A 26,522-nucleotide genomic window follows, 5' to 3' on the forward strand; every position below is an offset into this window, starting at 1 on the left:
GTTATCAACACAGGGCCAAAAGGGTAAGAATGTCGACGAATTATAATGAACAAAAAATTCAAGAAAATGAATAAACATAATAGCAATAACAAGAAAATAGAGATTAAATATTTCAATATAAGAAGCTTAAGGAATAAAATAGATGATTTAGAAATAATTATGAATAAAAATGAAAATTGCCAAATTTTAGTATTGACAGAAACTTGGATATACCAAGAAGAAGAAGAATACTTCAATTTAAAAAACTTTAGAGGTATTTACAACTGCAGAGAAAAGAAAAGAGGAGGAGGAATAGCGATATTTATAAGAAATGAACTAAACTGTACTGTCATAGAAAATAATAATAAAAATAACATAAATCTATTGGAAATAGAAGTAACAAATATGAAATTGTGCAAAAATAAAATAAGTTATTCTTTTCCGAATATCACGTGTTGCAAATTTTTGTCTTTAAGGCAGGCGTTTGTCTTTAAGGTGGTAAGTTAAACTGTGTAAATTATGTGGATAGTGCATTTGAGTTTAAATTCGCCACTCTGTCCATAGTCTAAAATGCCTATAGGACGACGTGCGAACATCGGTCGCCGCACAAGACATGCAAGCCAGCAGCAAGTGTATTTACTAAACTTAAGCGAAGGCAGACAAAATATAATAAGACAAAATGCCCGGAAGACAACGCATCAGTGCACGTAGATCGTTGGCATCATACAATCGCTTGGCATTCCAGTATGATCCCACTGCAAACTACAGTGATGATAAAAATTTTGATATTGGACCAATGACGACTATATGCCAATATTGCAATGCGTTAAAGTTCAAAAAAGAAACGGCTGGATTGTGCTGCGCAAGTGGAAAAGTAAAACTGGATCCATTACTTGCACCACCACCGCCACTGAAATCATTGTTTGATGGAAGTGACCCCGATTCGAGCCATTTTCTTCAACACATCCTTCAATACAATAACTGCTTTCGCATGACTTCCTTTGGAGCTAATATCATTCAAGAAGGCGGCTTCATGCCGATTTGCAAGGTAAAAGATACAGCGCACATAACCAATCACTCACACCAACACAATGAATTGCACACCACACACTACACCATCACACGATCAGAAGTTACACCGTATTCTTCAACTAATGATTGTTTGCAATTACAGATACAAGGACAAATATACCATTTGCATGGTTCAATGGTGCCAACACCAAATGAACAGCATCAATTTCTGCAAATATATTTAATTTCGTGGTGGATCAGCTAAATGTGCGGTGCAATGTGCAGGAAGAGTTAAAGAGACGAGTTATTGAACAGCTGCAAGCATTTTTTCACGCTAATAATGCTGTGGTTAACATGTTCAAAACAGCATTGGAACGAATGCCATCAGATACGCACAAATTTGTCATAAGAGCGGATTGTACCCCAAGAGGTAAACATGTGCAAAGATTCAATGCACCACCGTTAATGATGTTGCTGCAATTATTGTTCGAAGAAGCAATATCATGCATCGCGTAAACGAGACACATCGTTTGTACGACGCGTTACAATATCCAATCATTTATTGGCAAGGGCAAGACGATTACGACATCACGTTGAAGATGGTCGATCCAATTACAGGTGCAATATTAACACACTCATTATTTTTATTATTGCTATTATTTGTTTCCATTAACAATTCATTTAATTTTGAATTTTCAGGCTTATCAACGAATAAAAATCTAAGTGCTATGAAATACTATGCATATCGTATGATGATTCGTACGCATGAGGAGAATTTCATTCTGAAGTGCCGTCGGCTATTCCAGCAATTCGCTGTCGACATGTATGTCAAAGTCGAGACCGAACGTTTAGCGTTCATTCGATTCAATCAGGCAAAGCTACGATCCGAGGACTATATACATTTGCGAGATGCTATTCATTCAGATGGTGATGTGCAGAATATTGGACGTCTCAGGATTCTCCCATCATCTTATACCGGAAGTCCACACTACATGCACGTATACGCTGAAGACGCTATGACGTATGTGCGACATTATGGAACTCCGGATTTATTTACATGACATAATAGCCAGAGTATTTCAGCAAAAACTCAAGGTTATGATGGATGTGCTTACTAAGTATCGAGGTTTTGGTGACACACGTTGTTATATGTACTCAGTGAAATGGCAGAAGCGTGGACTACCGCATGCTCTTATCCTAATTTGGTTGCTGAATAAATTACATTCAAATGAAGTGGATGACATCATATCAGCTGAAATTCCTGATCCAGTCACTGATCCCCATCTACACGACATTGTGACGACACAGATGGTGCATGAATCGTGCGATGCATTAAATCCATTATTATCGCCTTGCATGGCTAATGGAAAGTGCACAAAACCATATCCGTGACCGTTAGTTGCTGATACATTCACAGGGAACGATGGATATCCAGTTTATCGTCGGCGTTCAAAAGAAGATAATGGTCGAACTATCAAAGTTAAAGTTCAAAATCAAGAGATTGAGATCGGAAATGAATTTGTTGTACCATATTGCCCGCTGCTATTTCGAATTTTCAGAACACATACAAACGTTGAAAGTTGACATTCGGCCAAATCAATCAAATATTTGTGCAAGTACACAAAAGGCACCGACATGACTGTGTTTGTTATTGCGTCGGAAAATGCGAATGACGAAATTAATAGCTTCCAAATTGGCAGATACGTCAGTAGTAATGAAGCACTGTAGCGATTATTGTCATTTCAAATTCATGAGAGATATCCCACAGTTATGCATTTAGCAGTGCATTCGGAAAATGGCCAAAGAGTTTACTTCACTGTGGCTAATGCGGCACAGCGAGCTGAGAGACCACCATCGACAACATTGACTAGCTTCTTTGCTATGTGTGAAACAGATCCATTCGCAGCGACGCTGATGTACGTTGATATGCCCAAGTATTACACTTGGAATCAATCAACAAAGAATTTCCAACGCCATAAACAAGGAACCCCAATTCCAGATTGGCCACATGTGTTTTCCACAGATGCACTTGGTCGCATATATACTATTCACCCTAGAAGTGATGAATGTTTTTATTTGCGACTGCTGTTGGTAAATGTACGTGGACCAAAATCATTTGAGCATTTGAAAACTGTGAATGACCACCGATGTCAAACATATCGAGAAGCATGTCAACTATTAGGTTTGCTGGAGAACGATTCTCATTGGGATCTAACACTTGCGGATTCAGTTGTTTTATCAAATGCGTACCAAATACGAACGCTGTTCGCAATTATCATCACCACATGCTTTCCTTCACAACCAATACAATTATGGAACAAATACAAAGACGACATATGTGAAGATACCTTGCATCGCTTGCGCATTCAAACTAAGAATCCTGATATCCAAATAATCGATGAAATCTACAATGAAGGATTGATTCTGATTGAGGATCAATGCTTGACTATTGCAAACAAGCTACTAATTGAAGTAGGAATGATTGCGCCAAATCGATCGATGCACGATGCATTCAACCAAGAATTAAATCGAGAGCTGCAATACAATGTTGATACATTGCAGGAATTCGTTCGAAATAATGTGCCGTTGCTGAATGAATAGCAAAAACAAGTATACGAAACATTAATGCAAGCGGTAGCCAATAATACTGGTGGTCTATTCTTCCTGGACGCACCTGGAGGAACAGGGAAAACATTTGTCATTTCATTGATTTTGGCCACTAATCGACCAAGATGCGACATATCTTTGGCGTTAGCATCATCTGGAATTGCAGCGACTCTTCTAGACGGAGGTCGTAATGCACATTCTGCACTTAAGTTGCCACTCAATTTAAATACAATTGATACTCCAACATGCAATATTTCCCGATCCAGTGCAATGGGAAAATTGTTGACGCAATGCAAGCTCATTGTTTGGGATGAGTGCACAATGGCACACAAGAAATCACTTGAAGCACTTAACTTCACACTGAAAGATCTTCGGCGAAATAACATCTTTGGCGGCTTGATGATATTGTCGGCAGGCGATTTCAGGCAGACGTTGCCAGTAATTCCCCGTGGAACGCCTACAGATGAATTGAATGCTTGCCTAAAAGCATCACCTTTATGGAATAACGTAAAAACATTATCGCTAACCACTAATATGAGAGTTCAACTTCAAAATGATCAAAGTGCTGCACAATTTTCCAAACAATTGTTAGCTGTTGGAAATGGGAAAGTGCCAGTTGATGCGACATCTGGATTAATACTCTTACCAATGACTTTTGCCGATTTGTAGACTCTCAATTAGAACTTATTGAAAATGTTTTCCCAAACATTAGCGAAAATTATCAGAATTATGCTTGGTTAAGTCAACGAGCAATTCTTGCCGCAAAGAATAATGACGTACACTCACTGAATTTCACAATTCAGTCAAAAATTGCTGGCGATTTGGTGACATACAAATCCATTGATTCCATAACAAATCCCGATGATGTAGTAAATTATCCAACGGAGTTTTTGAACTCTCTGGAGTTACCAGGATTTTCACCACATAACTTGCAACTCAAAGTTGACACTATTATAATGACATTGCGTAATTTGAATCCACCGCAACTTTGCAACGGTACTCGACTTTCAGTAAGAAGACTTATGCCGAATTCGATTGAGGCAACCATTATTAACGGAAAGTACGCAGGTGAAAATGTATATATTTCTCGAATACCAATGATTCCGACTGGTCTTCCGTTTGACTTCAAACGATTGCAATTTCCAGTTCGCCTTGCGTTTGCAATGTCAATTAACAAGTCGCAAGGCCAATCGCTTAGTGTTTGCGGTATAAATTTAGAAAATCATTGTTTTTCACATGGCCAGTTGTACGTTGCCTGTTCACGAGTTGGGAAACCATCCGCTTTGTTTGTGTTAGGCCAAAAAACAAAAAGTGTAGTTTACCAAAAGGCTCTTCAATAAAACAGATAATTTGCAGATTCACTTTCATTTACTTAGAGAAGTTCAACTCATTTTTTTAATCGAAATAAATTCATTACTGTTGTGTAATAAAATCAAATTTTTCCTTTTCAAATATAAAACAAACAACAAATTTCTGCATCTTTCTCACGAAACCATCTGGTGGCGAAACAAAGTTCGTCGGGTTTGCTAGTCTAATTATAAAAAGAAGATTAATATAGAAATAGAAGACACAAAAATACCTGATCACAAAATAATAACAGTATTTATACAAAATACGCCGAGAATCAAACCAAAAAGGCATAAAATAACTAGATATAGCATAGATTTAGAAGGACTAGAAAAGACAATAGCTTGTAAGTTAGACTCTAAAATAGTGGATGAATTAGAGGATTTAATAAAAATTATACAGGATGCAGCAAAAGAAAATAAGATCAAAGAAACAATAAGAGCCAGAGAAGATACCTGGATAACAGAAGAAATTATTAACTTAATGAAATACAGAAACAAATTTTACAATAATTTAAAGAAATGCTATCTAAATGAAGTAAGCAAATATAATGCCATAAAAATAAAATATAATAACATAAAAATATATATAAAAAATATGATCTACAAAACAAAAAGACTATACTATTCAGAAGAAACAAAAAATGTGAATGTGACTCTCGAAAAATATGGAAACTAATAAATTTTTAATAAACATTAGGAGGAGGAAAAAATAAAAATGAATATAAAGAAAATATTGAACTAGTTGGATGTATGGCATCGTTCCTCAAGAAAAAATTGCTGGAACTTACCCTACTGTAACGAAATATTCGAGAAATACTGAATGTTTTGAAACAGATTATTATTAATATTGTAACATTGCCTAATATTAATAAGAATTATATAAACTGAATTGCAAAGTTGAAATTATTTGTTCAAAATATATTAGAACTTTGTTTTGTTCAAATTGGTCAACCAATTTGAATGGTTTAAAAAACATTCAATTTTATTGATAGAGAAATATGTTGATTAGTTTTTGGCAAAGGCAGGTTCAGCCGTTTCGGAGATATGGAGCAGAGAGTGCAGATAATATAAATCGAGTTTTGAAGAGAACGAAGTATCAGATTTGAATGATCCAAAGAACATTCAATTTGTAATGATGAGTATAAGTGGTGGTTAGTTTTTGGTAACAGAGCTAAATGTGCAAAAAATGACAGTTTTTGAGAGAACTAAGCATCTGATTTGAATGATTATTAAAACGTTCTGCTTGTGTTGATGAAACGATTGCTTTTGGGAAAAGAAAAAAAATCTATTTTTTAATTTAAGAATTTTTTTTTGAATATTGAAAATAATTCGGATTTTAATTTTAACTCTAGCTAAAGTTCTAAAGCTCACTTATATACTTCAAACAAATAAATTTAACTTTACAATTCATTTTATATAATTTTTATAAATATTAAGACAAAGTCCTTCATTTTAAATCAGATTGATCAAGTTTTGTTTATTTACTTTTTATGTAAACAAATATAAACGTTGTCATACAATTCATAAGCTCTTATATTTTGTCTATAAAATACGAATATTGGAAGTTAATCTTTGAATTATTTAAATCGGACGCTTAGTTCTCTCAAAAACTGCCATTTTTTGCACATTTAGCTCCGTATCTTCGAAATGGCTGGGCCTGCCTTTGCCAAAATCTGATAAACACTTCTGTTCTAAAATGTTTGTTAGAACATTCAAGTCGGATGCTCCGTTCTCTCAAAAAGTCGAAATTTGAACACATCCATTTTTTCTGAGGTATGCCAAAATGTTCAGAAACCTTCAAAACGTCGAGAAATGTAAAAATTTTCAATTTCGATTTTCGGCCCATTACAATAACTTACCATACGGGAAGATAAAAATTCAACATAAGGATAAAAATATATTTCTTACAAAAAATGAAGACATTGCGGAGTATCTCAACAAACATTTTGCTGAGATAGGTATGAAACTACAAAAAAATGGATCATTGCAACTATAAACCATCAATACACAGACCTAAAAAGAAAATCGAAATTTTTGAATTAACAGATGAGAAAGAAATAAAAAAAATTGTTGAAAATCTGAAAAATAACGCTGCACCTGGGAAAGACAAAAGAAACAAAATAATAACTAACACTAAAAAATAATAAATCTAATAGCTCCAATACTTGCTGTTTTAATAAATAGATACACAGAATGTGGTGTATTTCCATCGTGCCTTAAAATGGCTACAATAAAACCAATTTTTAAAACAGGAAACAAAACAGATCCAAATAACTACAGACCCATAACAATAACATATTCTCCAATATATATGAAAAAGTAATAAAAGAAAGATTACTTAATTTTCTCATTAAAAAAATTGTCAAAAATCAATATGTTTTTTTACCGTCATCAAATACTCAAGGTGCATTGATGGATTTAACTAATACCATAAGTGAGCACCTTGAAGAAAATAAGCATACAGTAGCGATATTCATAGACTTACAAAAGGTTTTGATACGGTGGATCATAATATATTAATTATGAAACTAATAGAGCTGGGATTAGAGAGTTTGTCACTTAGCATTATCAAAGAATTCCTATCAGAAAGACAAGTAAAGACCATGGTTGATAACGTGGCAAGTGACAGACGCACAGTAAACTGTGGAGTCCCACCAGTTCTAGGACCTTCACTGTATCTCATCTATACAAACAATCTTCAAGAGACAAAATTGATGGGAAAATACGAGGTGTGTTCAAAAAGTACCCGGAATTTTTAAATTTCGCGGGTCTGGAGTGTCTGATTGTCAAATTTTTTTTTTATTGTGTTGGTATACATGCCCCTAAAGTATGATGAAATTTTCAGCTATATTCACTGTTTACTTTGTCTGTGGTAGTCGCTAAGTTCGACGTGTTTTTCTGAGCTCGGCGATTTTTACAATGGAAGAATTGAAAAGTCAAAGAATTTGTATTAAATTTTGCGTAAAAAATGAAATAAAGTGTAACAAAGTGTGTGAAATGTTACAAAAAGCCTATGGTGAGTCTGCTATGAAAAAAACAAGTTTCCAAGATGGCCGCGAAGACGTTGAAGATGACGAACGCTCCGGTCGACCCAGCACGTCAACAAACGATGAAAATGTGAAAGAAGTGGAAAAAATGGTTATGAATGATCGCCGAATCACAATTAGAGAAGTTGCTGATGAAGTTGGCATATCAATTGGCTCATGTCATAACATTTTTTCAAATGTTTTGGGCATGAAACGAGTGGCAGCAAAATTCATTCCAAAATTCCTCACTCGTCGTTGCTTGTTCGTAATTTTTTGGCCAAAAACAATACCGTAGTCATGCCCCAACCTCCATATTCACCAGATATGGCTCCGTGTGACTTTTTCCTATTCCCAAAGTTGAAGAGACCCATGAAAGGACGGCGGTTTTCCTCGATTGAAGAAAATCGCCGAGAGTGCTCAAGGACATATCAAAAAGTGAATATCAAGGGTGCTTCGAAAATTGGAAAAAACGCTGGCATAAGTGTATTATATCTGGGGGGGACTACTTTGAAGGGGACCACATTAATGTAGACGAATAAATAAATATTTTTTTGAAAAAACGAAAATTCCGGGTACTTTTTGAACAGACCTCGTACATGCTATAACGCCGATGATACTGCCATAGTCTATGCAGACAAAGATGAAAAAATATTAGAAGAAATTATTAACAAAGACATGAAATTATATTCTGAATGGCTAATTGAAAATAAATTAACGATCAACATTGGAAAAAGTGTAAGGAATTTACTAAAATAAACATTAAAATAAATAATACAGAAATAGAAGAAGTGAAATATATAAAATACTTGGGCCTTATAATACACGAAAAGCTAACATGGACAAACCATATAAATGAAATTAAAAAGAAGATAGCGGCATTAACAGGAGCTTTAAAACGAATCCATTCTTTCGAAAAAAAAAAAGATATTGATTTTAAAAGCACATATAATACCCATAATTTTATATGGAATAAATACTTGGAGTCAAACAACTAAAGCTAACTTAAATGACATACAGATAATAATGAATAAAGCCATAAAAATATCGTATAATCTTCCACACTTGACACCCACCAAGTACTTACAAACAGAAACTAAACAACTAAACAACATAATAAAAGTAGAGAAATGCAAATAATACACAAAATGAAATATAATAAAATTAAAACAAGTACAACAATAGGCAGAATTCAAGATATACATGAACACTACACTAGACAACACAGCAATTATCACATTGAACACAATAGAAAGAAGAAATTGAGAGGAAATGTCATATTGAGCGCTAGTAAAATATATAATGAATTGCCAAACGATATTAAGATCGCCGAAAATTAGTTGTGCATGGCATCGTGCCTTAATGCAAGCTGCTGGAACTTCACGCACCGTAATTAAAAATTCGAGGAATTACATTAGTGAGAATTATCAGAATTATACTTGGTTAAGTCAACGAGCAATTCTTGTCGCAAAAAATAATGATGTACACGCACTGAATTTCACCATTCAATCAAAAATTGCTGGCGATTTGGTGACATACCAATGATTCCGACCTGTCTTCTGTTTGACTTCAAACGATTGCAATTTCCAGTTCGCCTTGCGTTCGCAATAACAAGTCGCAAACCCAATCGCTTAGTGTTTGCGGGATAAATTTCTAATAGATTATTTAGAAAATCATTGTTTTTCACATGGGCAGTTATACGTTCCCCGTTCACGAGTTGGAAAACCATCCGCTTTGTTTGTGTCAGACCAAAAAACAAAAAATGTGGTTTAAGAGCACTTCAATGAAACGCATAATTTGCGGATTCACTTTCATTTACTTAGAGAAGTTCAACTAAAAAACACTATTTTTGTAATCGAAATAAATTCATTACTGTTGTGTAATAAAATCAAATTTTTCCTTTTCAAATATAAAATAAACAAAAAATTTCTTCATCTTTCTTACGAAACCATCTTGTGGCAAAACGGAGTTCGTCAGGTTTGCTAGTATATATATATATATATATATATATATATATATATATATATATATATATATATTTGGAAATATGAACAAACAACACTCTTCTTGCACTAATTTATTAAATAATAATTTTCACAAACGTTTCGAGACTAGGTTTGTCTCATCATCAGTGTGTTATAATTAAAAAATTTTAAAATATGGAAATCTAAATTAGCATGTTGTGTTTTTCATTACAAGTCGTTCACTGCACGCTGCTCTTTTAATACCAACTGTCTTCGGTATTCGTATTCTCTCCTACTTAAAAACCACTTGAAATTGTAAAGTCACTCAATCAGATAGGAAAGAAAGGATTAGGGTCCAGTTGAAAAATAGATGTCGTTAGGAGAAAAAATATTCTATGATGAGATGGTTTGTTTATAAGATTTGTTATACATTGTTATAATTAAAAGTGTATGTACATCTATATATAAGCTACAAAGTATGAATGAGATTGAGATATGTATCATGTAATATATTGGTATCTGTCCGTAAATTTACTGTGTTACTTGTATGGGCTATTAACATCGATTCTGCAATACTTCTTTTAAATAAATCTTGTTCATCATATAAAATGTGCGGATTATTGAAATCGAAACTATGGCTGTTAGAGATAGCGTGGTCTACAAGTGTACTTTTTTGTTGTATGTTATTATTCTTACTTTGTTTGCTTTGTAATTCGTGCTGTCTTAATCTTTTTTCTAAATTTTGACATGTTTGCCCAATATAAGATGACTCACAGTTCAAACAGTTTATTTTGTACACCACATCTTTTCTTTTTTTAGTAGGTGTATTGTCTTTAATGTTTGTGTATATGTCTTGTAGTTGTACTACAACTGACTTCACACACGGACTCACAGTTCAAACAGTTTAATTTGTACACCACATCTTTTCTTTTTTTAGTAGGTGTATTGTCTTTAATGTTTGTGTATATGTCTTGTAGTTGTACTACAACTGCAAGACATATACACAAACATTAAAGACAATACACCTACTAAAAAAAGAAAAGATGTGGTGTACAAAATAAACTGTTTGAACTGTGAGTCATCTTATATTGGGCAAACATGTCAAAATTTAGAAAAAAGATTAAGACAGCACGAATTACAAAGCAAACAAAGTAAGAATAATAACATACAACAAAAAAGTACACTTGTAGACCACGCTATCTCTAACAGCCATAGTTTCGATTTCAATAATCCGCACATTTTATATTATGAACAAGATTTATTTAAAAGAAGTATTGCAGAATCGATGTTAATAGCCCATACAAGTAACACAGTAAATTTACGGACAGATACCAATATATTACATGATACATATCTGAATCTCATTCATACTTTGTAGCTTATATATAGATGTACATACACTTTTAATTATAACAATGTATAACAAATCTTATAAACAAACCATCTCATCATAGAATATTTTTTCTCCTAACGACATCTATTTTTCAACTGGACCCTAATCCTTTCTTTCCTATCTGATTGAGTGACTTTACAATTTCAAGTGGTTTTCAAGTAGGAGAGAATACGAATACCGAAGACAGTTGGTATTAAAAGAGCAGCGTGCAGTGAACGACTTGTAATGAAAAACAGAACATTATTTAGATTTCCATATTTTAAATTTTTTTAATTATAACACACTGATGATGAGACAAACCTAGTCTCGAAACGTTTGTGAAAATTATTATTTAATAAATTAGTGCAAGAAGAGTGTTGTTTGTTCATATTTCCAAATTAATATCTATTATCCACTCAGAATACATTTGTTATATATATATATATATATATATATATATATATATATATATATATATATATATATATGGCGGGTCGATTTGTATAGATCAAAAAAGACGCTTAGCACATATGATTTTCGGTTTCTAGGGATCAAAATAAGATACTCTGTTGAAGAATCCATATCACTAAAATAAAATAAATATATTTGTGTGTGTGTGTGTGGTACAAGTATGCCTGAATGTATATATAAACTGTTACCTAAGCCATAAATACGTTTTATATATTAGCAACTAAGAACTTGCCTTCTGATTCATCTGACAAATTTTTAGGAGATAGTCGGCAACCATGAGCAATGTAATTATTTAATTGTCCAATAGATGCTAAAATTAATCCCAGGAATGGCGGGGAAGGATTTAGCGGTCTAGATAAATATTCAGGATGATATTGAACTCCTACATAGAAAGGATGACTTGGTAATTCAATAATTTCCATTCGCACTTTTTCTGAATCATGTCCTGCAAATTTCAATAAACTGTAAATTTAGAATGCGATTCAAATCTGAAAGCAAATATAATATTTATATATTTTAACAATATTACCAACAAATTTCAAGCCCTTCTCCTCCAATCGAGCCACATAGGCAGGATTAACTTCATAGCGATGGCGATGTCGCTCCTGAATCTCATTTCTTCCACCATATAATTTCTCTATAATACAAATATGAAATATAATATTCGATAAACCTATTACATAAAGCAAAACATGATGCTATACACATACTTAGCAATGAATCTTCATTTTTGAATATTGTAGTACGCTTTCCCAAGCGCATTGTTCCGCCCAATGTACCAGTATGATGTTCAGGCATGTCGATGACTATGGCATCATCTGTCGTTGGATCCATTTCAGTTGTGTTAGCATTCTGGAAGAAAAAATGTAATTCCTATTAGTAAATTTATTACAAATATTTATTTTAAACACAGGCCACATAGTTTTCATTTAGAAAGGCAATGAAAATTAAGATGATTGCTACATGAAATTAGATAATTTTAAAGGTTTGAAGAAGAATTTTAACTTTCTTTTTTTATTGACTTGTTTGAAAAAGAATGTTAGAACTCAAACTAAATTTTCAGAGTCTGACAGCTGTTTTTTCAATATTATGAAGTTACTTCACTTTGATATTTATCCTTATACAAACACGGAATTTCATCACTTAAGTTTAAGTTCATGTAATGGTGTTTCGTCTTATTCTATATTTAAGTTTTTCGCCCGCTCTTCTAACTCATACTTTTAAAAATAATTTTGAGATATTGTATCAGCTGCATTTAAGTTGCTAGAATGATGATTAAAAATTTACATAAAAATATAAAATTACAAAATATGAAGAATAAAAATTTGTGACATGTCTATGACTTTGGGAAATAGGAACTAAATGACGTTTCCGCGACAGTATAACATGAAATAATATAATATAATATAATAATATAATAAAAATAATATAATCCTGTCAGATGTTGAGCGCCATTGTCTTGTCGGAGTAACCAGTTTAAAAGTGCTTCGCGCCTTGAAAAGTTTATTTTCAAGGTGTTTTTCTCATGTTTCTTTGCTGATCTATTTATTGATATTCGAAATTATTTCAATTAAAATCAATTAAAAATTATGTCAGTTTCAGCGATTTCGAACAATTTTATTGCAATAATCATATTCTTAGTCGAATTTTCATAAATTATTCGTTTTCGTTCAATTTCGGATAAAATGACATACTTGTGCAATGGACAAAATGACATAGTACCATTTCACAAGTATGTATAGACCAAGAAAAAAATATAAACCTGTCAAAGAAGATTGATTTTTAACTAATATACAAAAAATAATTGCTAAAAATAGAGAAAAATTTCCACTAGTAAAAAGAAGAATCAACTTGCATTTATTGCAAGACCTTATTCCGTTCCGAGCCCGGCGGAGATTTGGTTACGTAATCTAAACTAGTATAAATTTTAAGGGACTGCGATAAGTGATTTAATTTTATTTAATTAACTTTAATGGGCTGAGCTCAATTATTAAACTTTGGAATATTGGGATTTAAATTATACATTTTTTAATCTAATTAGTATTTGTAGATTGCATCCATTAATTTATAGTAAAAGAGAAAACTTTATTTCCGAAATAAACAAGTAAGTCGGTGTTTGTTAACCATTTTCATTCTGAATCACTTGGAATTGTAATACCGCGTAATAAAAAGAACCGTGTTATAAAAAACGAGGAAAAACGTACAAGTTGATTCGTGTTGCAAAACCTGCTATCGCGTTGTTGGTAATCGTGCTATAAGAAACTCGGAATTCTTAACACTTGTACATCATAATATGGAAAGTAATGGATACTGCCAGGTGCAATTGGTATTTTGCCTTGTAGCAACATTCCGATAAGATCAATCAATAAGATAAAATGAATCAGAACATATTAATTTATGAGTGAATTACAGGTATATGTATAACAAAGTTTGCTAATCATTTACCTATAACTTATTTCTATTTAATAAATATTAACAATGAATTAAGTGAATATTATACATCATTGAATAAAAAACTTTGTATACTCTAACGTTGCCATTTTTTCAAAACTTAGATAATTGCCGCAAAAATCGGTAACTTGCCCGGAATTCATAAAATGCTTCATGAAATCGATCGAACAAACTATATGATAAAGGCAAATACTTATGGACTATCAAGAAATAGCTTTAGAGTATTTGAAATCGGCGCAGCCGTTTTTGAGACAATGCCAACAATAGATGAAATTTCATCCTATTTACATATACACATACAGACATACACATACGTTTTCCTATTTTCGTATCAGACGTAAATGACTTGAAACGTCAAAAAACAAAACCAACAAATCGGATTTATTAGTAAAGGCTCTGGAAGTTAAATAAAAAGATAAATTATTTTTATTATACAAAATAACAAAAATTAAACTAAAAAACTGTTTTCCTACAACTGAAACTATGGCTTCATTAATTATTAAAAATCTTATAACAAAATGTAAATAGAGAAAAAATAATACACAAGATAATAAATATCCAAACCTTCAACTTCAAGACATTTCTTGCATACTCTATAACAGCGGCTTGCAGACCTAGACATATTCCTAGAAAAGGTTTTTTCATCTCACGACACCACTGACAAGCTAGTATCTTACCCTCCATGCCTCTTGACCCAAAGCCACCAGGAACTATTACTCCGCTAAAATATAAATGAAAATTGTAAACATATTTTAGAAATGAACATTTACAAAGTAATTGTATAGATGTCTAAATGCACAGCGCGATGCTAAATCTTATGCTATTCTATGCGATATGTATAATTTTTCTCGTTATTTTCAATACATATACATTTTATGTAATACAGTAGAACTCCAATTATCCGAATTAATGGGGACCGGGACCCATTCGGATAATCAAATATTCGGATAATCGGAGTTTTTTTAAAAAAATTGCCATTGGAGAGAAAAAAAGTTACGTTTTGATATTGCACTATATTTTTATTGAATTAAATGAAAGAAACATGACATTTTCACATGTTTTAAATATAAATAAAATGTACTTAAACGAGTTAAAAAAAATGTACAAGTTTAGAAATAAAAATCATTGTTTTGTAAACATCTCCGTCAAATCAAAACATACAATGTGCCTACACACTGGCTTTGCTGGTGGAGGAATAATAGCGCACTTAGACTTTTTTTGGACAATTTTTTTCTGAAAGTGATTCGGATAATTGGAGTTCGGATAGTCGGAGTTCGGATAAATGGAGTTTTACTGTATTAATAATTGTATATTATCTTCTATATCTTATATATAAAATTCTTCTGTAACAATGTAAGTTTCATTAAACCTCCTAAACTATAATTCGGATTTTCATGAATCTTTCTGAAGTTTGTTCGGGAAATTTTCTAGAATGTTTTGATTCATAGAAATATAGTTAGATTGTAGATATAAATGGAAAAAATTACAAAAAACCGCTTATCATTGTTTAACCTTTAAAATATTTAAGGCATGGTTTGACATTAAAAACAAATGACAACTGTCATTTTCCAAACATTTCTATTCACTTATAGGCTAAGGCAATATTAAAATATAATAAATTCATGATTATAAATAAGGAAAATGTAATGTCTACATTATTATTGCCGAAAAGCAGCTGAGATGTGCCAAAAATTAAATTAATATAAGATGCAAATAATATAACAGGCGTCTACAGTCTGCGCATGCGTCTGACGCGCACGGCGAATCGTGTTCTCAACGTACGCGTGCTTTGCTTTTGCTTGCAATAATTTTGTTTGCGCACTTTGCGAACAGATTTGCCGTACGAATTCGTGCAAAGAAGACGAGCCATAAGTGATTGCACTCAAAAATATTCAATTTGCAGTCGTTTTGCCTTACTATACTAAGTCACAATCATGTCACAATACAAAAAAAATTACTTATTCAAAAAATTATTAGATTGTCAGACCATTGTGTCAAAAATTCATATGGTTGGCTCTTTGTACGGAATATTTACTCAATGGAGCGCTTTGGGTCTGAACTTTTTTTTACTGTTTTCCAATTCGTTTGGAATTAGGTTCATCTTACTCTCAAGTTCAAAAGGGAAAACAATTTAGACTCCTTTGCACTACCCGTGGGGATGCCATTTCTTTTCAGTGGTGTAATAACGTTGGCTGTGGATAAAAGAACTAATTATAAGAGAAAAATGTTTAATAATGTTTTACAAAAAAGCAAATACTTTTCAAGTTACTGGCTACTGAAAATTTGTTTCTTTTTTGCCTTTTTTTATTGTTTTTTGCTAATATCTTCAAAAATATACATTTTAACGAAAATCATGTAATGAACAAAATTATATCAATAAAAATCCTAATAAATCGCTATTTTAATTTTTTTTTAATTTTTAAAGTGTTCTAGGAACAATATTAAGTTAATTATGAAAATGGGTTTTTATAGTTCTCAAAATAAGCTTTAAAAGAAGTACTTCTGCGTGTAAAATGAGTGAGCTATCATGCAATTAAAAGATGCATACAATTTTTTTTTTCATTTAAATCAAATAGTTTATGAGTGCCATTTCCACCAAAATTAAAAATAATCGTTTTCCATCTAGAATTAACTTGGTTTGAGAGATCTTGATGGTTTCTAGAAAATACCATAACATTAGTATAATCGATTTTCAAAAAACTCATGATTTCATAAAAAAATCCATTAAATAAAACAACCAATTTCTCATTATAATATCTCTGAAAGAATACGTATAAAAGTATATATATAAAAATTCAAGATATTTTTCAGACTGGTTATTGGTTTTTATCATTTTTTTGTTACACAAATATTGATAGAGTTCTAATTGTTTAAAGAGTGCGCGGCTGTCCAACCGGAGTGTCTTTCGAGCCCTTTAACCCTTCGCCGTTTCAAAATAAGAGAAGTTACGGTAAAATTTATGATAGAAAAAGTTGTAGCTGATTTAATCACCTTTAAAATAGTATATTACAAGTTATGATAAAATCAGAATTAAAAGAGTTATAATCCAATTAATGCAGGGGGTGGTTACGAAATGCAAATTGTTTTCACTTCTGAACTTTAGATTAAGATTAGCTGGGCATACGCTTTTTTCCTCTCCATTTACTGCAATAATTTTGTTGATAGTAGGTTGAATAGAGCACATTTGAACAGTATTTGACAAATTAATTCACTTCAAATATGAACTTAAGTAATAATGTATATTGAATTATTAGTGTGAAAAATGCAATTTAGATATTAAAATACTAAAAGCCACATAAAATATGGTACGAAATTATAAAAATTGTAGGCAACATTATTGAAGCAATTATTTTGCGTAGAAAAATCCGAAGTGATATTGTACCTTGACCGCATGCTATATATTAATTCTTTCTGAATTTGTTATACTTTTTAAAAGATTTTAATTTTCAACACGTGTATCTATGGTATGACAATAAATACATGGTGATAAATTTGGAATCAATGTTTTAGCCGTGAATAAATAAAAATCATTCATTTATACATCCACATCTACAGGTATGACTGAAAAATTGTATAATCCTTGGCATTAAAATAAATTGAGCTATTGGAAATAAATTTGCAGTGTATAATTTTTAATATATAATTCTATTGAACATATTTTAATATTTGTTAAAGGGATAATTAAAGTGTTAACTGTTGGAATTGAGATAAGTCATTTTATTTGAAACAGTACTACATTTAACATCACTCATATATTGGTGTAAATAGTAACTCGAAAAACAATAATGATTATTTTTAACTGAACGGTATAAATATTAGTATAGGATATTAAAAAAACGTAGAGGTGCGTACAGGACAACGTCTGTCGGGTCATCTACTATATATATAAATAAGTCGGGTTTTCCTTCCTGACAAAATAACTCCAGATCGCACGAACCGATTTCGACAATTTTGCATTCGTTGGAAAGGTCTCGGGCTCCGCAAGAAAATTAGTGGTGCATGGCATCGTGCCTTAATGCAAGCTGCTGGAACTTCACGCACCGTAATTAAAAATTCGAGTAATGACATTAGTGAGAATTATCAGAATTATGCTTGGTTAAGTCAACGAGCAATTCTTGCCGCAAAGAATAATGATGTACACGCACTGAATTTCACCATTCAATCAAAAATTGCTGGCGATTTGGTGACATACCAATGATTCCGACTGGTCTTCCATTTGACATCAAACGATTGCAATTTGCAGTTCGCCTTGCGTTCGCAATTACAAGTCTCAGGGCCATTTGCTTAGTGTTTGCGGGATAAATTTCAAATATATTATTTAGAAAATAATTGTTTTTCACATGGGCACTTATACGTTGCCTGTTCACAAGTTGGAAAACCATACGCTTTGTTTGTGGTATCATCAGACCAAAAAACAAAAAATGTGGTTTACCAGAGAACACTTCAATGAAACGGATAATTTGCGGATTCACTTTCATTTACTTAGAGAAGTTCAACTAAAAACACTTCATTTTTGTAATTGAAATAAATTCATTATTGTTGTATAATAAAATCAAATTTTTCCTTTTCAAATATAAAACAAACAAAAAATTTCTTCATCTTTCTCACGAAACCATCTGGTGGCGAAACGGAGTTCGTCGGGTTTGCTAGTAATCATATATAATAATAATAAGTAAAGCATGGCCTATATTTTCGATTTTTTTTCGATTTACTCTGCGCCCATAGGAATTCTATGTTATCGGAAAGTGCGAAAGTACAATTACTACAAATTTTTCGATGATTCGACAGAAGTCCGAAGAAAAGTTTATGATGCGCGAGCATTACCAATCAATGTGCCTATCAATGTGCCTACTCCCTTCCCTTGTAATAGTAATCGTCCAAAAATGGTAAATGAAAATGTTTGCATATCTTTATGTTTATCCCTTTGAGTACAAGCGCACCCCGAGTCAGTGCCCAGTCTGCACATCAACACCCAGGCACCAGGTCACAACAACGCAAAGATGTGAACTAAATAGCCTGAACAAGAGACGGAAAACTGCCCCTTTTGTAGAAAACCGCGACACACGGCCAAGACATGCCGTAAGCGTGAATCCTGGTACGCTATACAGAGACATAGGTCACCAGCGATCAAGAAAACTGCGCTAACAATCGTACCAGCAAACAATGAGAATTTAAACCACACTACAATGATCAACACCGATGAAATAAATGCGATTCAGAAGATCCATGTAGCATCCTTTAGCGCTCAAGAAATAAGCCTACAAAAGATTGAACAATATGCGATTCCCGCAGAGAATTGCTATCAAGCCATACAACTAACCTCCAAGAAATCCGATTTTTGTGGAGAAGGCGATACACCGTACAACCACTCGTATAGGAAGTTGATTCCTGTCAGTGAAGGAGCTTTGGTACGAGCTCATGATTACGTTTTTTTACGATAGAAACGCTTTTCTATTTCTCAAGAAGGCGCTTAATATGATATTAAGCTTGAAACGGACCGACGCTTGCAGCTATGTACTACGGTAGCTACGGATCAGCGGCTCTTAAGCTGGTTTCAACAATCGCCCAACGGACGACTGGCGCGACTGGCATACTACAACAATACAACCGTCAGAATGATCATACCTTAGGCTAGGGTCCCTAGCGAGAATCAACGTGATAGCAGACGCGTTATCACATCCCAACATCGACGAAGAAGGGCCCACAGTCACACAAATCGGGATGATCACAATTGATTACCCAAGCAGAAGCGCGCCGAAAACACGACAGGGTCAGCTGCAAGACGACAAGTTACGGAAAATAGTTGACACTTTGGAAATAACAGAGCAGCAACAGGGCAACCGCAAAAAGTACGCAGACAAACAACGACGACCGGGTCAAGCATATTACCCTGAACGCCGAGTATAGGTAGTCATGCATACGCTGAGTAACGCTAAAAGAGGGTTTACGTCAAAACTCGCACCACGAGGCGACGGGCCATATGTCATACTACAGCAGCGAAGCCCGACCAGCTATGGAGTAGGTCGCCCCGATAATAAGGATGACATCATAGGCACAGATCAGAAAACGCGGTCGACCTAAGAAGAGGACTACGATGCAATAGAATGTTTCTATGTATGGACTTTCCGCCGAGACGACTGTAAGTTCATAGAGAGAGTGTGTAACATTCTATATTTAATAAATAACTATTAGTCATATAGCAATTAATAATTTTAACAAACATACATAATATATTTGTACAATTTGCTGTCACCAAGAGAAAGTTACGCACACAACGATGTAGTTTTGGCATAAGTACGACAAGGACGGATATCCGGAGGGTCTCGGTGACGAATACGGAGGTCCCGTTATGACCTCCGAGCATACGACTTCAGGGGCGTCCATTAATCACGTGAGCGAGTTTTTAAGGATTTTTGTACCCCTCCTCCCCGTGATGATACATGGTAATATTCAATTTTTAGTTACGTGAAAAACTGTATTTTTTTATTTTTTTTGAAAATGTTTGAAATTTAAAAAAAAAAATTAGTTAAAAAATAAATACACGTTATACCTTACTATACCCATCCCTCCCCCACGTGATATTTTGTGATTTTTGTCAAACCCCCTCCACCTCAAAACCGCACGTGATAAATGGACGCCCCCCTAGCGTAAGAAAGAAAATGATGACGAACTTATGCAATCTGCATTATCCAAGCAAACAGATAAGATGTCTTAAGCCTATTAGTCAGTCTAAGTGAAATAAAGATAAAAGATAATACGATGTCACACAAACTTTACCCTGTGATTCAGCGAGGGTGTGAGGAAGGCGATAATATTTACGCATTCTACGTCATCGGAGGAGAAATGCATCATAACCAATTACCGACGACCTCAGCGAGATGAGTTCATCATAGACCAATCAATGACCATCTCATCCCCCCAAGGATTTTGGCGAGATGAATCGACAACAACCTCCGAAACGTCGCGAAGGAACTATCGGACGGGCATGAAGGAAGGCTCGGAACCACCACTCTCGCCAAGAAAGCAACCCCACTACGGGAGTAGGCGAAGTAGGAATAGTATAAAAAGTCTTGCGGATAATAAAAATATTGTCCAAAGTGTTTAGTTCGCCAGCGGCTTAAAGCTTGTAGTTAATGTACTTTCCCCCTGAAATAATATTAACTAGTTGTTTCTGAAACCATCGGTCGAAGAAACCACCCTGACCAAACAATTGGAACTTCAGTTTAGTATCGAGTTACAACGGTCCGGTAAAACTGTTGCTAAGGATTCTCATTGAATCTTTAACAACCTGACGCCCAGAATCATTTCAGCTTTCACTGAGTGATTCAAAATCCGACGCGCATAAAAATCGGCTTAATTCTTTTTTCAACAGTTAATTACAAGAAAACGGCTCGGTAGATTTTTACCTGAAACTAATTAGTATCATTCCCAACTAATATGTTTCGAACAGTTTTTGATTTTTTTAAATCGATTCGGTAGTATGAGCTTAAATGTGGACGAAAAGTTCAACACTTTTTTCCAAATTACAAAAACACGGTTTTGTAGATCGTCGCACAAAGCTGACAAACGATAGTCCTCATTGAGATACATCAAATGACTTTTAGGGTATGAGCGCTTTGCCATAGAGAATCGGCCCCACTCTGGTATTAAAATAATAAATACGCCATTTTAAAGGTCTTTTTGAAAAAAACCGATATACCAGATAATTTTCAACTTTGTATCTCAACTTATGGCCGAGATATCATTGAAAATGCGTGAAAGCGGCCCCTTTTCACAAACTCACTTTTTGGCGTAACCGTAAAAGATATCGAAAAAAAATTTACGTGGTTTTATTCATATTGGCTTTGACCACATTATGTAGAACAATCGATGCCAAATAATCATTTATTATTAACGGAAAAAGATAAAATAATTTTTCAATTGATGTTTTCCGGCAGTGCGCTTAGTTGGACCACCTTCTAATTAGCGTCATTCGAAAGCCTATTGTTTTTTCTTTTAATACTGAAAATATTGTTCAAATCAACTTGGTGGAACACATTGGAAATTTGAAAAAACCGGAGCCAGTAAACCCGCGCGTAACACTAATAGTCGATACTACAATATTATTGCCAAAATCCAGCTAAGATGTGCAATAAATTAAAACAATATAAGATACAATATATGTTGACAGATGAAATTATATAATTTATTTTAATAAATAACACAATGCGTCCAAAATTGGATACATGTACATTATTTTTTCAAATTCATGCATGTTGGATCTTGCTTTACTTTACTAAATTATATCAATACAAAAGAATATTTCTACTTACTGAAAAACGATTCAGTATTTTGTTTCAAAAATCTGCCAAAAATTCATTTGTTTCATCATGATCTTAGAAAGAATAGTGTCATATTAATTAGAATTACAATCAATAAATAGAATTATAATTAGAATTAGATATTACAAATTAATTCACCTAAAATTTTAACTTAAGTAATAATGAATATTAAATTATTACTAAAAAAATGTAATTTATAAATTGTACGCAATTATAAAAATTGAACTAGTTGGGTATATGGCATCATGCCCTTAAGACAAATTGCTGGAACTTCCCGTACTGTAACGAAATGTTCGAAAAATGCTGAATGTTTTGAAACAGATTATTATTAATATTGTAACATTGCATAATATTAATAAGAATTATATAAACTGAATTGAGTTGAAATTATTTGTTCAAAGTATATTAGAACTTTAGTCAGAAATAAAAATAAAATTTGAATTTTTTACTTATAGTATCCCTGTCGAAAATAATGAAAAACCCATATACATAAAACCCTATTATTACCGCACGCTCATAAAACAGAAATTCACCGGCAAGTTTCACAGATGTTAGCAGACGATACTATTCAAAACTCGCAAAGTCCTTGGAATTTTCCTTTAATTATTGTCCCTAAAAAAACCGATATTGACGAAAATAAAAAATGGAGGATTTGCGTCGATTTCAGAAAATTAAACGCAATTACAAAATCGGACGCTTTTCCATTACCACGATTTTTTACGACTCTAGATTTAGCTCAAGGTTTTCATCAAATTTTACTAAATAAGACTGACCGAGAAAAAGCTACAATATTTTTTTCATTTAAAGCAAATAGTTTTTGAGTGGCATTTGCACCAAAATTAAAAATAATCGTATTCCCTCTAGAATCAACTTGGTTTAAGAGATCTTGACGGATTCTAGAAAATACCACAACTTTAGTGCAAACGATTTCCAAAAAGCTCATGATTTCATGAAAAAAATCTATATAGATGAAATATATAGAAAAAATCTATAAAGATATATAGATGAAAATTCAAGGTCCTTTACTGACTAATTATTGCTTTTTATTATTCTTCTGTTACACAACTATTGATAGAGAGTCCAACTAGAGTGTCAGAAAAAGTTGTATCTCATTTAATTACCTTTAAAATAGTATATTACAAGTTCTGATAAAATCAGAATTGAAGGAGTTATAATCCAATTAATCTGGTGGGTGGTGACGGAGTGCAAATTGTTTTCGCTCCTGAACTTTAGATAAACTAGCTGTAAGTGGAATTCTGTCTTATGGCAATTAAGGCATCGTGCCTTAAGGCAAATTGCTGGAACTTCCCGTGCCAAAAATTATTATTTTTTTAAAAACGATTAACATTTTTGAAAAAATTTTACTTCGAAAAAATAAGATTTTTTAGAAATTTTAAATTGGACAAAAAATTACTTTTTTTTGAAAAAAAAATTTTTTTTAAAAAAAAATTTTTAAACAATTTTTTTTATAAAAATTTTTTTTTGGAAAAAATGTTATCTTTATTTTGATATATTTTGGAAGATCTGAACTTTTTTTCAAAGCAATCATACTGCTTTAACTGCATAGAGACAAAATATAAAGCGCGTAAGCGCCGCGTCGCTGTCTAACGGAAAAACAATGGTACGGAACCCATAGGAATGTAAACAAAACTTATACTCATTGTTAAAATCTCAATAAAATATCTGATAATTTGATATGCATATGTCTAATGTCTAATGATTATTGTTGACCGCCAAATGTTATTTTTTTTAGTTTTTTTTACTAGATCTCCGAAACCGCTAGACCTATCTTCATGAAAATTTGATCAAATCTTCATCTTGTTAATACAAGTAAAATGTTTTTTGAACTATACAAATCGGACGCTCCGTTCTCTTAAAAACTGAGTTACCGTTTTTGGCCCTTTTTGCCCCATATCTTCGGAACGGCTAGAATGTTTTTTGAATTATTCAAATTGCTTCATCCGCGTTCCCGAAATCGTCGACGAAAATTTGTATCCGAACACACACACATGCACGCACACACACACACACATACATCAATTTTCTCCAACCTCTGAAACGTGAAGATATATAAAAATTTTCATTTTCGATTTTTGTGCGATTACTATAACTTACCCTACGGAAAGTTAATTATAAATAAATCAATTTATCATCTCCAAATTTCCACAAAATTGAAAAAGTGCTCCCGCATAGTCACAGTCTAAACGCATTTGCAAATAATTCTGTGCGACATTTTCACTTATACTGTGCTCAGCTTGGCGGCATTTTCACATTTTTCAATAATTTTCACAAAATTGGAAAAGTGCTCCAGTACACAAACAGTCTAAACGCACTTGGGTAAACATTTGTACCAGAGTGGCGCTTAGACTGTGCTTAGCTTGGGTGATTTTTTGAATTTTTAATCCAAAATTACAAAAAAAAATTTTTGAAAAAAAATTAGAAACAAAAAATTTTTTTTTCCAAAATCAATTATTTTGTTGAAAAAAGCAGAAAGTTCTTTGAATCATTTAAATCGGACGCTTAGTTCTCTCAAAAACAGCCATTTATTTTAAATTTAGCTCTGTATCTCCGAAACCTATGGGCCTACCTTTGCCAAAAACTAATCAGCACATCTCCCTATCAATAGGAATCGAATGTTTTTCAAACCATTCAAATCGGTTGATCCGTTCTCTCAAAAACTCGCTTTCTATTTTTTGCACTCTTTGCTCCATATCTCCGTAACGGCTGGACCTGCCTTTGCCAAAAACTAATCAGCACATCTCCCTATCAATAGGAATCGAATGTTTTTTAAACCATTGAAATCGGTTGATCCGTGCGCCCGAAAACGTGGACGAAAAAAAGCGGACATACAAAACACACACACACACACACACACACATCCATTTTTTCTGAAGTATGCCAAAATGTTCAGAAACCTTCAAAACGTCGAGAAATGTAAAAATTTTTGATTTCGATTTTTGGACGATTACTATAACTTACCCTACGGGAAGTTAATATTAGTCTATTTCCGACACACGCTTTTTTCTTCTCCATTTACTGCAATAATTTTGTTGATCGTAGGTTGAATAGAGCACAAGTGAACAGGATTTGATGAATTAATTCACTTCATATATAAACTTGAGTAATAATGTATATTGAATGATTAGTGAAAAAATGTAGTTCAGATCGTAAATTACTAAAAGCCAGGTAAAATATGGTACGAAATTATAAACATTATGGGCAACATTATTGAAGCAATTATTTTGGGTAGAAAAATCCAAGGTGATATTGTACCTTTACCGCGAATGCTATATATTAATTCTTTCTGAATTTGTTATACCTTTTAAAAGACTTCAATTTCCAATACGTATATCTTATGGTATAAATCACAAAGGCAGACGATGATTTTTTGTATGATAAATTTCGAAAATCAATGTTTTAGTCGTGAATAAACAAAAAATCATTCATTTATCCATACATCCACATCTACAGGTATGACTGAAAAATTGTATAACCCTTGGCATTAAAATAAAATGAGCTATTGGAAATAATTTTGCAGTATATAATTTTTAATATACAATTTTATTGAATATATTTTAATATTTGTTAAAGGGATAGTTAAAGTGTTAACTGTGGGAATTGAGAATCATCATTTTATTTGAAGCAGTTCTACATTTAATATCACTCATATATTGGTGTAAATAGTAATTCATAAAACAATTATTTTTATTTTCAAATGAATGGTAAATATTAGTATAGATATTGAAAAAACGTAGATGTGGGTACAGGACAACGTCTGTCAGGTCATCTAGTATATATCTTATATATAAAATTCTTCTGTAACAATGTAAGTTTCATTTTTACTCCTAAACTATAATTCGGATTTTCATGAATCTTCCTGAAGTTTGTTCGGGAAATTTTCTAGAATGTTTTGATTTATAGAAATATAGTTAGATTGTAGAAATAAATAGAAAAAATTACAAAAAAACGCTTAT

At 32.8% G+C, this 26,522-nt stretch overlaps 1 protein-coding gene across 1 annotated transcript in view; it reads right to left on the reverse strand.

Moving 5' to 3' along the window:
• LOC113369926 (CTP synthase) overlaps window positions 1-26,522 on the reverse strand; it is a 181,320-nt gene that overhangs the window by 37,193 nt on the left and 117,605 nt on the right. The window contains exons 7-10 of the mRNA XM_026610548.1: window positions 14,792-14,948; window positions 12,487-12,628; window positions 12,306-12,413; window positions 12,009-12,221 (exon numbers count right to left, since the gene is read on the reverse strand). Of these exons, the coding sequence (XP_026466333.1) occupies window positions 12,009-12,221; window positions 12,306-12,413; window positions 12,487-12,628; window positions 14,792-14,948 (620 nt within the window). The remainder of the gene's footprint in view (window positions 1-12,008; window positions 12,222-12,305; window positions 12,414-12,486; window positions 12,629-14,791; window positions 14,949-26,522) is intronic.

The sequence above is a fragment of the Ctenocephalides felis genome, unplaced genomic scaffold (assembly GCF_003426905.1).
Source record: "Ctenocephalides felis isolate EL2017-DRISC unplaced genomic scaffold, ASM342690v1 CF-g0.4_SCAFFOLD_01492, whole genome shotgun sequence".
Taxonomy (NCBI): Eukaryota; Metazoa; Arthropoda; class Insecta; order Siphonaptera; family Pulicidae; genus Ctenocephalides; species Ctenocephalides felis.